This window comes from Hipposideros armiger, unplaced genomic scaffold (genome assembly GCF_001890085.2).
Source record: "Hipposideros armiger isolate ML-2016 unplaced genomic scaffold, ASM189008v1 scaffold_10, whole genome shotgun sequence".
Lineage (NCBI taxonomy): Eukaryota > Metazoa > Chordata > Mammalia > Chiroptera > Hipposideridae > Hipposideros > Hipposideros armiger.
In genome coordinates this window covers 5,947,682-5,963,130 of record NW_017731360.1, presented here as the reverse complement: position 1 = coordinate 5,963,130, position 15,449 = coordinate 5,947,682, and the positions used below count along the sequence as shown (strand labels likewise).

Sequence of the window (15,449 nt, the reverse complement as noted above, 5' to 3'; positions counted from 1 at the left end):
AAACACTTATCTAATACACTGCAGAACTGACTTCTTTACTGTCCACCCCTTTAAACCCTACTGCCTAAGACCTTGCTGGGCACAGAACTAGTGTTTGATAAATATGTGTGAAATGAATGGATGAGGGCACATAAATTCAAGACCAAGCCTTCCACTCACTAGCTGTGAAACACTGGGGAAAAAAAATCACTTAACTCCTCTGAACTCTGAACCTGTTCCCTTATCTGTGAAGTGGGGACAATAAGGACCAACTCAGAGAAAGGACAAAATTCAAGCCCAGAGTGTGGAGGTTGTTGCTGAAACTGGAGGAAGGGAGATGAAACCCCCATCCTGGCAGGAGGAGCTGTGATAGGGGTCGGTGACTCTAGAAAGGGGCTGTCCAGTCTGCAAGCAGGGGGCCTATGCACCTCAGAACCGCCCAGGCTGGAGGTAGATGCTCCCCAGCCCTCACAGGCAGAGACTGGGGAGGGATGGAGGGAAGGAGGGGGTTTTCTTGATTGGGGGAGGGAGTCGGAGGAGCAGTTTAGATCAATGTTGGGAGGTTAAATTCATTCTGAGGGGTCCCGAGAATGAGATCCGGAGTGGCGGGCAGGAGATGGGGGGTGGCTCTCTAAGGTGGAGGTGGGGTAGGGGGCGTGCCTGGTCCCGGAAAACCTCATGGGCTGGAGGAGTGGGCGCTGCCCCCTCTCCGAAGAGCCCCCAGCTTCTGTAGCTGAGGCCCTGGGGAGTAGGGAGGGCACAACTAAACCGCCAGGATCCGGATTCCGCCTTCGGGGCGACGTGCGGCTTCGCACCCAGGTAGGGGGTGGGGGAAGAAGGTGGTGGAGCGTCCGGGAGTAGTCCCAGCTTAAGAAAGAGGTCTCTGGGCACTGACCTCCCCTGCCACCCCATTGGAACTACCTGAGTCAAGATGCTGAGGAGATGGGGACCTCGGGCCTCCTCCTCCGGCATGTGCTCCCTCTTGAGGGGGGCCGGGTAGTGAAGGCGTCCCTTCCCCTCTCCTGGAAATGGGCGGGGGCGGAGCCTAGTCCATTGCTTCCCCTGCCCCAAGGGCTGGAGGGGTGAGGGAGAAACAGGGACCCCCCCCAGGGGAGGGGCCCCGGGCGAACGCCGCGGGGCGTCTCCCTCGCAGTCCCTCTCCCCGCCCCCCGCCCGCCCCTCAGGCCGCCTCTGCTGCCGCGCGCCGCAGCAGCGCCGCCTTCCCTGCGCAGTCGGTGTCTCCACGTCGCTGGGTGAGTGGGGGCCGCTTTGGCCGGGGCTGGGGAATGCGGGGAGGGGCATCCCCAAGGGAGGGAGCCACGTCCAGGACTCCCCAACCCCGCCGCTCCCGCGCCTCCCGGGAACCCTCCCTCCGGGTGCTCAGGGAGTGGGGGCTCCCTGGGGTAATCGCGGGGAGCTCTCCAGGGTCCTGACCGCGGAGTGACCAGCCGGGAGGAGTCTCATTACGGCCGCCTCCGAGCGCCCCCTCTAGGAGGGTCCACGCGCTGGGTGCTCTCCGAGTGCTGAAAGGATTGAGGCGGGGGCTCAGGGTGAGAGCTGGGGCGAGAGGTTCAGAGGGGGTCCCCGGGGCAGGTTTCTCAGGTCGAGCTGTGGGTCCTTCCCATTTTGACAACTGGGGGGTCTTTGCGAGACAACAGAATCTCTACCACCCTCGCTTCCAAGTCTTCCAACTGGGAGGGGCGACTCAGGGTGGCAGGGAAGAGGAAGCATTCTAAGATCTCTCCTGCCTAACGCATCTCTCTGCCCTCGCCCCGATGACCCAGTTCTTTGGACCTTGAGGAGGGAACTAAGGGACACTCTCCGCCGCCCCAGCCCCAGGTATTTCCTCAGTCCCCTCCCACACATTTGTTCAGTGGGTCCTCATCCTGGGGCAGAAGAGGCTGATTTAGAAAGGAGGGTGGCCAACTTACAGATACATGCATGTGACACACTGCTGAGGACACACACAGGCCCCCCAAGTGGCCACACAGCCACATCCCCCTCACACTGTGATAGGTGCATACCTCGTCACCGGCACTGACAGGCACATGCACAGATATGGATTGAAACACATGGGGAGATAAATGCAGAACCCAGGGACACACAGGCATGCACGAGCACATGCATTCACACACACGCTCACCCACATGTGCAGAGCTTTGTGCAAATGCACACACAAAGAACCCCCCCCCCATCATCTCACAGCCCCAGGCTGGGGGAAGAGTCACCTGCACACACTCCCACATCCCTGCCCAGAACTGCCTGGCTGTCTCCTCTCCGTTGCCATCCCCTCAGCCCTCCACACTCTAAGCTCCTGCACTGAGGGGACCTTTCAGGGCTAGATAAAAGGTAAGTGTTGGGGGAGGGTTGGCTGGCTATGGGTCTCGCTGGAAGAGGGGCCCCTTGTAAGTCTGAGAAAGGCTGAAGCCCCCTTTCCTGGGACCTGACAGCACCCCTGGGAAGAGAAAGACGGCAGGGATGCCTGATAGTCCCATGTGCAGCTGGCCATGTGAGAGGTGTCAGCATGGGAGTTGGTTTGTGGTGGCATGTATGCGACATGTGGGATCGTGGGCTAGTGTGTCTTGATGCACAGGGTATGGGAGTTGTGCATGCATGGTGCTGCGTGTCGGTACATGTGAGTTGTGGAGCAGAGGGAATGTTGTCGTGTGTGGAGGTGACCCATGGATGGGTGTGGGCTGGTATATGAGTGGCATGGGACCCAGCGTGTGGATTTGATAAACTGTGTATGTATTCAGGTGTGTATTGTACACGAGTCTTGTAGCATCTGGTACATGTAAATCATATTATTGAACACTTGTATGTGCAGGCATCATTCTAAAAATGTTTCACATGTATTAACTAATTTAATCCTCACAATAATGAGGTAGGTACTGTTACCCCCACTTTACAGATGAGGCAAGAGAATTTAAGGAACTTGCCCAAGGTCACATAGCTGGTAAGGGCAAAGCTGGGATTTAAACCCAGGTGGCCTGGCTCGGGAACCCAGACTAACACTTACCTTATGATACCCCTTGCCAGGCACAAGTGTGTGGGTGAACAGGCCAGTGTCTGGGCTGCAGGTGTATTTTGTGGTGAGCAGACATATGTGAGACAATGAGGGGGCAGTGGGTAAGAAGGAGAACCAGGCCTTTCTGCACCTCCCTGGGCAACTCTGGGAGTCAGCCCTGTCACTCCATGGCTGTATGACCTGAACCAGGTCACCTCAGTTCCTTGATCCTGCCTTCTCATCTGTAAAATGGGGCTAATCCTCAGGCTTCACTTTGCGAGGGTGAAAGGGTGTACACCTGTGAAGGCTCAGTGGCTGCCCTGAGAAGGGCCTCAGTAAATGTGAACCCTCTTCCCGTCTCTGTCTCCAGGCCTGTTCCCTGGGGAAGTGTAAGGTCTGGGGAAATGGTGTGGAGCACATCACAGAGGCAGGGGGCCTGGGTGCAGGCTGGGTGACCTGGAACCTGCTCCTCTCTCCACTGGGTCAAAAGAGAGGCTGGGCTGGCTGGTGTCTGGGGGTCCTTCTGGAACGGTGTCCTGATGATTCAGGAAGGCCTGATTTCTCCTCTCCATTCCTTGACCCCCTCGGGGACCTAGGTGGGACTTGGCTCGGTGGCCATGGGCAAGCAGAACAGCAAGCTGCGGCCGGAGATGCTGCAGGACCTGCGCGAGAACACGGAGTTCTCAGAGCTGGAGCTGCAGGAGTGGTACAAGGGCTTCCTCAAGGACTGCCCCACCGGCATCCTCAACGTGGACGAGTTCAAGAAGATCTACGCCAACTTCTTCCCCTACGGCGACGCCTCCAAGTTCGCGGAGCATGTCTTCCGCACCTTCGACACCAACAGCGATGGCACCATCGACTTCCGGGAGTTCATCATCGCACTGAGTGTGACCTCGCGTGGCCGCCTGGAGCAGAAGCTCATGTGGGCCTTCAGCATGTATGACCTGGACGGCAACGGCTACATCAGCCGTGAGGAGATGCTCGAGATTGTGCAGGTGGGCCCCTGGGCCCCTCAGAGTGCCAGGCACAGGGCCCAGCAGCTTCCACCCACCATCCCTTTTTATCCTCTCGACAGCCCTTGTGGGTAGGTAGTGGCAGGTGCTATTCTTACAACCCATTTAAAAGATACTTTATTAGGAAATAATTTCCAATTTCAAGAAAAGTTAAGTAAACTCCCATATACTCTTTACCCAGATTCACCAATTAACATTTACCACATTTGCTTTATCATTAGGTGTGTGTGTGTGTGTGTGTGTGTGTGTGTGTGTGCGTGCGTGTGTGTTTATGCATGTTTGTAATGGTTCGTTGTTCTGAACAGGACCCTTTACCCCTGAATACATCAGGATATATTTCTTAAGAACAGGGACATTCTCTTATATAACCCATAATATGATTATCAAAAGTCAGGACATTTAACATAGAAACAATGCTATTATCTAATTTACAGACCATAGTCCAATTTTGTCAACTGTCTTCATAATGTTCTTTTTTGCCCTGATCTAGGATCACGCAATGCATTTTGTTTTCATGTCTCTTTAGTCCCTTTTAGTCTATAACAGTTTCTCAGCCTTTCTTTGTCTTTCAAGATTTGACATTTCTGCAGAGTAAAGGCCAGTATGTTTTATCGATCCTCATTTACTCAAGAGGACACAGATGCTCAGAGAGGTAAAGACATTTGCTCGAGGCCACACAGCCTGTGAGTGGGCCACCTGGCTCCACCATCCACATTCCATCTGGATACCCAGCCACTTTCCAACTAATTAATTGAGGGCCATCTAAGAGCCTAGTGCTGAGTGAAATGCTTATACCCAGAGCTCAGTGCATATATAAAACAACACTGTGAGACTCACAGAGATGGACTCTTGACTTTGGCCTCTCTGTTACTAAGGGTGTGGGTCTGCTCTCTCCAGCTAGAGTAGAACAGGCTCCCTTGGGATGTGATGCCCTCCCTATGCCTATCAGTAGGGTAAAGCCTTAGTGTATGTCAATGACTCCTGTGGGCGAGGAATAACATCTCTAGTTGATGGATAGTGGGAGTTCTGAGGGTCCTGGTTATACTGGTAAATTTCAGCCCTGCTGGAGGTGCCAAGCCAGCCCCATTCCTTGGGCATCCTCGGTAACCTCTGCTGTCTAGGCCCTGGTTTCCTTCACCACAGCCCATCAGTCAGCCCCAGACGGCCAGTGCAGACAGAACTCTGCAAACCCCAGTGACTGATTAATTACAAATTGGCTCCAGTGAAACAATGAGTGAACAGCAAGTCTAGATAATTAATTAGGAGGCCAAGGAGTAGGGTTGTCACAAGGGGAGCATTCATTCTCTAAGTCACTTGCTCAGTCCTTCTCAGGATTGAGGCCTGTGGTGGGGTGGTGAGCACATTGGAAGGGAAGAGACTGCATCTTGGCTGCTTGGGGCTTCCACTCTGGTGGCAGAGACAAGTGTGACAAGGTGACACCGATCAGCTGAGTGACAGGGGTGTAAATGTGACATCTGTGAGTTCAGGGGACTGAAGGTCAGGGAAGATCTGAGGATGTGGTAGATGAGTAATGATTATTATATGAGCTGCTATTTACTGACCACTCACTCTAGCCAGTCACTGTTCTACATGCATTCTCATTTAATCCTCGTCTAGGCAATCCTCATGAGGGAGAAGTGATTACCCCTATTTTACAGATGAGGAAACTGAGGCTCACAGAGGTTAAGTACTGTCCAAGGCTACACAGCAAACGAGTAGTGGAACCAGGATGCCACTCCAGGTTCACCTTACTTCAAAGCCCCTGTTGATCATCACCACCCCAACAAGCATCTATCCAGCAGCTAAGGGGAAGCGGGTTCTAATCTGGTCTCTGCCACTAATTCTTTTTCTGAGCCTCTGTGTCTTATCTGGAAAATGAAAATCACAATACCTGCTTCTCAGGGCTGTTGTGAGGTTTAGAAATACTGCATGTAAAGTACCTGGCACATAGTAGGTGCCTGATAAACGGCAGCTAGTATTGTTTCAGGCAGAGGCCGTGATTGCTAGGAAACCTGAAAGGTGTGGGGGTGTTTCGTTGTGGCCAAATCACCCACCAGGGGAGGCCGGATGGTGGAGAGGTCAGCAGGGACCAGAATGTGAAATGCCTCGAATGCCAAGGGCAGATTGGTTTGGACTTGGTACAGAGGGCAGTGGGAGGTGCCAATGGCTTTCAAAAGGGCAAGTTCCTGCTAGATGCCAGGCATTGTGCTAAGTTCTGGGGATATGGGCACTAGCTAGATGTCTCTGGTCCTTATCTGTATGCTAGGGAGTAGGAACAATCCTACAAAGGCATAATTAATTCCAGAGAGGTGTCCTCAAAGGAAAAGCCCAGGAAGCTCTGGGCCAGCATATGGGCTCTGACCCAGCATGGATCAGAGTAGGCCTCCCTGAGAAAGCGCTATGTAAGCTGAGCCCCAAGGAGGAGTGGGAGGCAGCAGAAGGAGCGTGGGGCAGCATCCAGAAGGAGCTGAGTGCATGGCAGGCCTGGAGGGAGGCCTGTGTGTGACTGGAAAGAGGGGGCGGCCCGCTGGGCGGGGGATGTGGTGGTGGAGATCTGTGTTTGGAATAGAGCTTTCAGAGGTAGCGTGGGGGACAGACCCAAGAAAACCAGGCTGGAAGAGATCAGTGTGGAAGCTAAAGTTGGATCTGAAATGGGAAATTTATGGTATGGGAGAAGGGAGCCTTCTTGGAGGTTTCAGTAGCAGCTCTGGGACCCAGCCTATCCTACAGACCAAGCCCTGCGGAAAAACTTCGCTTCGCCTCCGGAGCTCCCCCTGCACGTGGCGGCTGCAGCACTGGGCCCAGCAGAGCCCAAGCTGTCCCCGCCCCCCGAAAGATGCTCATTTGCGTTTATTTGCATAATACTCCCCGCTCCCTCTGTGACCAGCTTTCATCCCTCAGGTCGGCCCTGCGCCTCCTGCCGGCCACAGCGGCACCGCAACCCAGTGCCACCCCCTCGGTCCTGCGCCCCCTGTCGGCCACCGAGCGCGGGCCGCCCGGATCCCCGGGGTTTCTGACAAGCGGCGCTAACGCTGTACTTACCCCGGAACCTTTGGCCCAGCTGCCCAACATCTCTCCTCGTCCCCTGCACTCAGCCACCCCCAAATTCTCGGCGTCCATGCAGAGCTTCCTACTGCGGAGTCTCTACATGCAGAGCACTCTGCCAGCAATTCCTTTTCCACCCAGCGCTCTAAGGGGACTTGATCAGGGCCCACTCCAATAGCCCCCTCTTCTGGGAAGCCTTCGCAGACACTCCTTCCAGAAACACCCGGTTCCCTACGCCTCCTCGACTCCCTCTCTACCTCATCCTGGCGGAAGCGACAATCGTCAGCGTACCTGGGGATATTTTTGAACGTTGGGGGTGGGGGGTTCAGGCAACTCCTCTCACTCTCTGCCTTCCTCTCCCGCTCCCTAGGCCATTTACAAGATGGTTTCTTCCGTGATGAAGATGCCGGAGGACGAGTCGACCCCAGAAAAGAGGACTGAGAAAATCTTCCGCCAAATGGATACGAACAACGACGGTGAGGGGCAGGGGAGGGGGCGGGGCGGGCGCCACTCCCCTTCCCCTCCGGCTGCTCTGCTCTGCCTCCCTTCGCTTCGCTGCCGCCTTCTCCCCCCATCACTGCTCTCCTCGCTCCGCAGGCAAGCTGTCCCTGGAAGAGTTCATCCGCGGGGCCAAAAGCGACCCGTCCATCGTGCGTCTGCTGCAGTGCGACCCCAGCAGCGCCTCCCAGTTCTGAGCGAGAGAAGCCAGGTTCCCCCTCCTCCCTGCCTTCACTGGCCCTCTCCCAGCTCTCAGCTTCCTCTCCTTTGTGTTTATCCAGGCTGGGGGGTCAGACTGGGCCTCCCCTCCAGGGACTGCACTCTGGGAGGGGGCTATGGAGAAGGGAACCCTGCAGTCCCTTCAAGGCCCAAGTAAGCGGTTAGCACCCCCAAATCTAAGAGGCAATATCTCCGTTTGGCAATGATAGGGAGACAAGCTCTGGCTTGGAGTCAGTCCTCCCTTACCTAGATATAAGAATTTCGATCATTCCCCCACCCTGCTAGCACACACAGCCAGGAGGCCAGACTTCCCTCTCCCACCCCCACCCCTGCCCTCGTAGAATCTCAGCCTGGGTGTTGGGGGAGAACCATGCCCAGGTGAGGAGCCTGTCTTTTTATTTGGAGGGGAGAGAAGGATTCCAGAGATGGAGGGCATGGGGGTTAAGGAAAAAGCTTCCTTGAGCCATCCTTCCCTGCAGGAGGGCCTCAACCCTTCCTGCTCCAGCTCTTGTTGGCCTGGAGGTCATGATGCAAAAGGAAAACCTGCCGATTCCAGCCCTTCAGTTGTGGGTCTCATGAACCCCTGCCTGCCTTTCAGCACTTGGATGAACACAGACCCACAGACCCCTCTGTGTATTTTGTTTGTCTCTCTCTCTCTCTCTCTCTCTCTCTCTCTCTCTCTCTCTCACACACACACACACACACACACACACACACACACACACACACACACACACACACACACACACACACACACGGGCAGGCAACACTAGAGCCCCACCCGCAGCATCCTGTGTGGGAAAGCAGCACAGGCCCCCTGGCTGAGCCCCCTCCCCCATTGCATGCATTCCTGTGCAGCATCTCTGTTCTTTTTAATAACTTCAGAATAAAGTCTTGTTTCAGTGCAGTGGGCTGGGTGGCTGGGGGAGGGGTTGAAAGCCCCACTCGGGTCCCCGAGTTGTCACTGAGCCCTTGCAGGCTGGCTCCAGGAATCCTGGCTGGTCACAGTGCAGACTTGGTTGCAAAACCCCAGAGGCCATGGGGCCCAGGTGAGGCATTAGCTGTCAGAGTGTCAGTGGCCCGGAGCTGAGGCAGCTCATCAGGTCATGGCCCTCCGCGGGCTCTGGGCTCTCCTCCATCTGTGGAGACACAAGAGGCTGCCAAGCTGCAGGATCTCTGTGTCTGGGTCTCCTCTTCCAAGTCACCCAGGGAATGGGAGGAGGAGAGGGCTGGGAGGATCTCAGGCAAAGGAGCATCACTACATCTCCCCCCATGCAAGAGCCAGGCCAAACCCTCGGAGTGCCCCCAATTACAGCTTGGATAGCCCTCCCTCTCCCTCAAATCCTGGGCCTTGAGTGAGCTAGCTGTCAGCTGTGTGATTTTAGCTGGGAGGTCTGACCTTTCTGAGCCTTCAAGCCTCTGCCTTTGGTTCTGAGGAGAAAACTATTGTCCCAGTTCTCAGTTAGAGAGAATGGGGGCTGCCCAGCAGAGGATGCCAGGAAATATGGGGAGTCAGGTCTGTGGAGGGGGTGGCAGGCCTTACCATGTGGTGGCTGCTTTTCCCCCACCAGGGCCTCAGCTCCAGCAGCTGGTGGGTGAGCTGGGCACACCGCACAGCAAACACACTCTCTGTCACGCAGAACACAAGTGAGATGCCCCAGAGGCACAGGCTGGAGCTCTGCAGGGGCACAGGGGGAAGATACAGCGATCTGGGGTAAGGGCGAGACTCTGAGAACCCTTCCCACCTCTGATGAGCACCTGTATGAGCCCCGCCCCATCCCAGGCCTAAGCACTCACATAAATGCGTGTGGGGTCGAAGGGACAGTCGGGCGCCAGTGCCAGTAGTTCAGGGCTCTCAAAAGTGCAGGCAGCCAGCAGTGCTCGGCCCTGGGTGGCAAAGGTCACGACGATCGAGGCCAAGAGGCCGAGAGCACAGGTCAGAGAGAGAAGGGCACAGGCCACACTGGAGCTAAACACTGCCCAACGCTGGATAGGAGAGGCTACTGGTCAACAGACATCAGGCTCGGCCCCCATGGGCAGCTTTGGCCCCCATGGGTCAGCCTCACCCCGTCCAAGCAGGTCAAGCCCTTTCTACCCCTAAGCCCCATCCCAAGAGGTACCACATACCAGGGGGATGCTTGGGAGGTAGCGTGACAACACGATGGCTGCAATGCCCGAGGTGATGACCTGTGGGGAGGCTCAAGTCAGCCCTGACCCCCCTGCTGGAGGAGAGTGGGCAGGAGGGTCAGAGCCACTCTCAGATAAGGATTCCACAATTCCTCCAAATCCCCATCCCCCACCCTCTGCTTAGCCTTTGTCTCATTACCTCCATCTGCATGGAGGCACTGCTTCCTCATGGCCTAGCCCTGAAGTGATGTTTCTAAAATACAATCACTTCCTGCCTACAACCTTCCATGACTCCCCACAGCCTATAGCAATGTATCTCAAACCGGGACCTGTGTACCCCAGGGCTGCTGGGACATGTCCCATGATATATATGACTTTTCTGTCTGGAGTGGAAGAGCTTTTGGAATAAACAAGGTAACCCAACTAGCAAGGAACTGAAAACAAAATTGTTATTTTAAAACAAATCAAGACATGGCATGGAGTAGATTTCAAAATCTTAGGAGTAAGTTATCCCAGGCTCTCAATGACCTGGCCCGAGTCCCATCAGCTTCTCAACCCCACCCTGGCCAGTCTCTTCCCTCATTGCCCTGGATATGGACACCCACACACAGCCTGCTCATGATGCTGCCCACACAGTGCCCTCTCAGGAACACCCTCCCCGCTCCTCCTTACCTGCTTGGGTTCTTTCTCCTACAGGCCTCCCCAACTAACCTCAGTCCCAAGAGGCAGGTGTCTACCCCATCAGCTGTCCCCTGGATCTTTTGGGCTCCATTCAGCCAAGCTTCTTCCCTGAGTTCCCTCGCTGAACCAGGCATGGGCTGGACCCATGGGAGGCAGTTGGTGTGACAGGAGCCCAGCAATGTCTTTAATTTACTGTGCAGCCACAAGTAAGTGCCGCGACCTCTTTGGGCCTAAGCCTCCTTTTGCAGGATGAGCTCATGGAAAGGACCCTGACTTTGGTGTCAGACACAAATCATTTCCAATCCAGCTTGGCTTCTTTGTATCAGCAGGAGGCTGGGTGAGTCCACGAGTCTGTTTCTCCCCTCTGTAAAGTGGGGATAATAATGGCCCCATGTTGCTTGGAACCCCTTCGATTAACTGAGGAAATGAGGGCAAAGCACAAGTGGTCCAGCCCAGAGCCCATCCCCAGCGGACCTCCTAACACGGAGCTCACTGCCTTCCCTGCCTCCTCACCAGGCTGGTGAGAGGAACGAAAAACAGTAATAGTAACTCCAAGGGACACTGCACACGTCTGTGCAGCCCAGCCCTGTCCCACTGACTAAGGCTCTCCTACTCGCTGGGGCCTGTGATCCTCCTTTATCCAAGCTTTGGGGCCAGCAGGCTATCCAAGTTTCATTTTGCAGGAGAAACAATAGGCTTAGAAAAATAAGTCCCTTAGCCAGGAAGTGGCCAGGACGCAACTCAGACACTGATGTGCAGATGTTGCCCAAAAGCTGTGGCCATCTCTGCTACTAAGTAGGAAAGAGCTTTATGAACTTCAGAATACCAGACCCTTTCATTCATGTATTCATCAAACAGGTACTGATATTCAGTCATAACTATGGCTACCATTTATTCAGTACTTACTATAGACCAGGCCTAACGCTAAGCTCCTGCCAGGTTGGTTTTCTCAGTGTCTCCAGAACAGATCTTAGCTATTCCCACCTCCACACCTTTGCAGCTGCCATTCTCTGTACTTGGAATGCTACCCCAGCCTCCTCTACCACCTTTTGGCCCCAGCATGCCGAATACCTGGGTTATGGTCATTGTAGCCTATCTTTGAACTCCTTCTCATCCATTATTACCTAGCTCAGGGGCCCCCACCTTTGTGAACCTTCCTGAACCCTCCCAAGCTGAGCTAATAATGCTCCTTCCTTCTGTCCAATGGAGCCTTGACTATTTCCCTATCGTAATAATCATCCTAGATCACAGTAGTGAGCACTCACCATGTGCCAGACACTGTGTCCAGCATTTTAGGTGGATGATCTCATTCAGTACTCATCAGGACCCTCTGAGGTGGACATTGTTACAATCCCCATTTTACAGATGAGGAAACTGAGGCAAAGAGAAGTCGAGTGGCTTGTGCAGTTGGTAAGTGGCAGAGCAGTAGTTAGTGCTCAGGCTCTCTGCTTGCCCACCCCAGGCTCTGGGTGGAGACTCATCGAAGACCTTGCAAGCCACCTCCAGCCCTTGCTAGCCACCCTCCCAGCCTTGTCATACCACGATGGCGGAAGCGACAGAGAAGATGTTGACCACGCAGTACTGCAAAGCCACAGCATCGTGGGGAGCAGTCACGTAGCGCAGCACAGTGCCATGGAGTAGAGCGGCTGCGATGAAACTCACATGGCCCAGCACCACCAGCACCAGCCCTGTTTTCATCAGCACCTTCCGGAAGTCACTCACACTCAGGCCACCTGCGGGGGACAACCGTGTCAGGTCAGGGCCATGGGTGGGGCTCATCCTGTTGGGCAGAGGAGAAAACTGAGGTCCTGGTTTTCATTGGGTGGTTTTCATTCAGTGGTGAACATTGGGTTCTAAATATTTCTGGGTAATTTGAGGCCATTAACTTGTCTTCTCTGAGCATCAGTTTCCTCATCCAGAAAAGGGGTTCACAACGCCTTCATGAGAGTCCTTGGAACTCTAAAGTTGGAAAAGCACAGATGTGGTACTTGATAAAGGGGAGTAGTCGCTTTTCAGTGCTCAAGGTCATGAGTGGCAACGCTAGGATTTGAACCCAGGTCTCTAGCTTTAGACCCATGATCCTTCTACTCAGCTCCCATTCACTGTGCCAGGCCCTGAGGTACCACAGTGAGCTTGATAGTCACTGTCCAGGCCTCAAGGAGCCCCCAGGTCATTGCGCAGAGATCAGGTCTTGCTTGGGATTCAGTCTGGTGGATAGGGCCTGGCACACAGTAGCTACTCAGCGCGCAACTGCTGAACTGAACTGCCTAGAGGTGGGTGACTCAAGGCAAACTCAAGCCTCTGGGGCTCCATTGCCCCATCTGTAGACTGGAAAGAAGAATTAATCCTTGCCTCACAGCTGGGAAAGGAGGGTCCCATGAGGAGATGGACGGGAAGGTGGGGCATACTCTGAAGGTGTTGGGAAAAACAAGCTCTTGGTGCAGGGGCACTGGGCAGGGATGGGGCAAGTTGGGGTCGGGATAGGGCTCGGGTCAAAAGCACATCAGGGACTCATGCAAATTCCGAGTGGCCAAGTGCCTGCCCTGTTCCTATCTGCACCCCCCCCACCCCACCCCCAGGAACAGGGAACCCTCTTGCTTGGGCAGCTCAGGCTGTTCCAGACTTGCTGTCTGGAATTTCCCCCATGGGTTATGGAGACACACCATGCTGGGCCCTGGCTCTGACCGCCCCTTCGCTCTAGCCAGCTCTGTGACACTGGAAGACCGGCCAGGTCCCCACAACTAAACAGCCCCTTCTTCCTTTAGCTAATTCTGGTGGGACCTGACTGAGTCTCTTCCTAGACCTCAGTCTCCCCATCTGTGGATCATATTTCATATATGGGAGCTTTGCAGCTAGAAAAAAAAATGAAATCACTAGATTGAATGTTCTTGGGGGCTCTGTACCAAGAGGCAGCTCTCAGGAATCAGGGAGAGATGGGGCTACTCAGTCACAGAAACTCTGTGTGATCTTGTACCAGCCCCTCCCCCTTCTGAGACCCAGATTCCCAGTAGGAGATTGGTCAGACAAGTATGTTATGAACTTTCCACCATGTAAGCGCATGGTGGAAAGTTCGCGAACTTAATTGTCTGACCTTTTCATATATAAAGTGGGGAGGGTTTAGTCTAGCTGTTCTGAGACCCTGGAGCTTGCAGGACCCTCTGGAACGGGATCAGATGTAGAAGGATCAACCACAGGGCAGATGATAGGCTAGAAAGGCATGTGGAACTGGAATGGCATCGTGAAAATGAACTGCTAGCCAAACAGGAAGGGGTACAGCAGCTTCATCCCAGGGGCCTGACCCACCTCACCCCATCCGCCCACCTACCTAGCAGCACACACACCACCCAGCTCAGGGCTGGGCTCATGAACAACAGCAGCCCAGGACCAAGACTTTGGTCAAGCTGGAGGAACTGCCAACTGGGGACTGTGCCTAGAGCACTGGAGAGAGAGTCTGAGGGCAGTCCCCTGGCTTCTTTGTTTCTAAGTCACCGTTCTCGGAGCACTTTGCATTGTGGTTGGCACCGTAGTAAGCACTTTATTCTTAGAGCTAACTTCATCCTCACCTAGTGGGGTGAGGGCTGCTCCCATCCGCATTTTACAGATGAGGAAACAGCCTCACAAGTTCTCCTGGCTAGAGAGTGGGGGCTCCTCAGGTCTGTGTGATGTCCATGAGCAGCATCACTGTGCCCCGGGAGCGATGAGAGGACACACGTTCGTCCCATTCCTTTGGATCCTGTTTGCCAGTGACCCTCCCTTCCCCTTCTGGTGGGGGGATTGGAGGGTATGAAAGTGGGAACGCTTTACAAGGTTTGAGGAAGCGTAAGGCAGGCAGTCCAGCTCAAAACTCTCTGGGCCCTGGAACCCCAGGGCTGCTCTCCCCAGCGTCTCTTCTCCCGCTGAGGGTCCCACCTCCGCAAGAAAGCAAAGCAGAGGAGAGCGGCGGAGGTGCTACGCCGCCTCGAGAAGATACTAGGAGCACACCTCCCTCCATCTCACTGCTGGGGAAACTGAGGCCCAGAACGGAAAGTGACCTGCAGAGAAGGAGGCCTGGACCCCGAAGTTCCGGGCTCCCACCACAGTGCTCCGCCCCTGCCGGAGGAGTTGGGTGGGTTCGGGCCTCCCGGGGAGTCCCCCCCCGCGGCTCACCAAGGCGCAGACACATCTCGGCTGTCGCGCAGGATCTTGGCGGCCGGCTCAGTGGGGCTCCAGAGGCTGCCGGCGGCCTGAGGACCACGCTTCCATCCTGGCTCGCTGCTGCCTCGCACCCCGCAGAGGCGCCGCGCCCACTTCCCGCCCTGAGCCCGGGGTCGCCGGCACCCGGCCAGCCTCCCTTCCCATCACCCCCCGGGCGGCCCTGCCCCGGGAGGGTCCGGGAGGGCGGCTCGTTTGCATCCCAGGCTGGTCAGACCGGCTGGGCAGCCCTTCCTGGCCCGCCCGGCTGAGTCACAGCGCTGGTCCCACCCTCCGGTGCCTGCCTCGGATCCTGGCTGGCACCCAGCCACCCCACCACACACACACACACACACTCCTAGTGATGCCCGTTTTACAGATGGAAACTGAGGTTCAGAGGAGCTGTGATGGTTCCGGCTAGGGAGTGAGAGGGGTATTAGCTGTGGTTATTGTGACCTGATGGGCACCTGGACAGAAAGACCCCAGGGTGAAGGTTGAGACTCCACGTCTTTCTAGAGGATGGGGAAAGGCAGAAGTGGATGGTGATGGAGCACTGCCTGGCAGACTAGGATCTCCTTGACCTGCTGTGTGATCTCAAGCAAATCGGGTTCCCTCCTTGCCCTGGCCAGAGAGCAAGAAAAGAAGCCTTACCTTTCCGTCTTGGGGGGTTTCTGTTCCCTCATTGGAAAATCAGGGATAATAATTCCTGT

General features: G+C 55.2%; 2 protein-coding genes across 7 annotated transcripts; one reads left to right on the top strand and one right to left on the bottom strand.

Annotated features, from left to right (window-relative positions):
- Nucleotides 1-985: 985 nt before the first annotated feature.
- Nucleotides 986-8,668, top strand: HPCA (hippocalcin). Of its 4 annotated transcripts, XM_019659128.1 has the most exons (5): nucleotides 986-1,232; nucleotides 1,764-1,818; nucleotides 3,583-3,981; nucleotides 7,415-7,520; nucleotides 7,642-7,948. In XM_019659128.1, exons 3-5 carry the CDS (start codon nucleotides 3,604-3,606, stop codon nucleotides 7,737-7,739), a joined length of 582 nt encoding a protein of 193 aa, XP_019514673.1. In that variant the 5' UTR covers nucleotides 986-1,232; nucleotides 1,764-1,818; nucleotides 3,583-3,603; the 3' UTR covers nucleotides 7,740-7,948. The 4 variants fall into 4 exon arrangements, with proteins under 4 accessions (XP_019514673.1, XP_019514666.1, XP_019514688.1 ...); XM_019659121.1 differs by lacking the exon at nucleotides 1,764-1,818 and having other exon boundaries at nucleotides 1,164-1,232; nucleotides 7,642-8,668; XM_019659143.1 differs by lacking the exons at nucleotides 986-1,232; nucleotides 1,764-1,818 and adding an exon at nucleotides 1,429-1,529.
- TMEM54 (transmembrane protein 54) lies at nucleotides 8,615-14,984 on the bottom strand. Of its 3 annotated transcripts, none has more exons than XM_019659167.1 (6): nucleotides 14,716-14,984; nucleotides 12,109-12,302; nucleotides 9,889-9,948; nucleotides 9,559-9,747; nucleotides 9,305-9,439; nucleotides 8,615-8,954 (listed from the first exon to the last, which is right to left on the bottom strand). In XM_019659167.1, the coding sequence occupies exons 1-6, from the start codon at nucleotides 14,729-14,731 to the stop codon at nucleotides 8,826-8,828; spliced, it is 723 nt and encodes a 240-aa protein (XP_019514712.1). In that variant the 5' UTR covers nucleotides 14,732-14,984; the 3' UTR covers nucleotides 8,615-8,825. The 3 variants fall into 3 exon arrangements, with proteins under 3 accessions (XP_019514712.1, XP_019514699.1, XP_019514704.1); XM_019659154.1 differs by having other exon boundaries at nucleotides 8,615-8,900; XM_019659159.1 differs by having other exon boundaries at nucleotides 8,615-9,439; nucleotides 12,232-12,302; nucleotides 14,716-14,979.
- Nucleotides 14,985-15,449: the final 465 nt, after the last annotated feature.

Excerpts from the sequence above, each read along its gene's own strand:
- TMEM54 (XM_019659167.1), bottom strand. Across the intron at positions 9,748-9,888 it reads ACCTCCCAAGCATCCCCCTG|CGTTGGGCAGTGTTTAGCTC; the intron begins GTATGTGGTACC and ends TCTCCTATCCAG. Across the intron at positions 9,440-9,558 it reads TCGACCCCACACGCATTTAT|AGCTCCAGCCTGTGCCTCTG; the intron begins GTGAGTGCTTAG and ends GTGCCCCTGCAG.
- HPCA (XM_019659121.1), top strand. The coding sequence starts at position 3,604 with ATGGGCAAGCAGAACAGCAAGCTGCGGCCGGAGATGCTGCAGGACCTG. Across the intron at positions 3,982-7,414 it reads AGATGCTCGAGATTGTGCAG|GCCATTTACAAGATGGTTTC; the intron begins GTGGGCCCCTGG and ends CCCGCTCCCTAG. Across the intron at positions 7,521-7,641 it reads AATGGATACGAACAACGACG|GCAAGCTGTCCCTGGAAGAG; the intron begins GTGAGGGGCAGG and ends CTCGCTCCGCAG.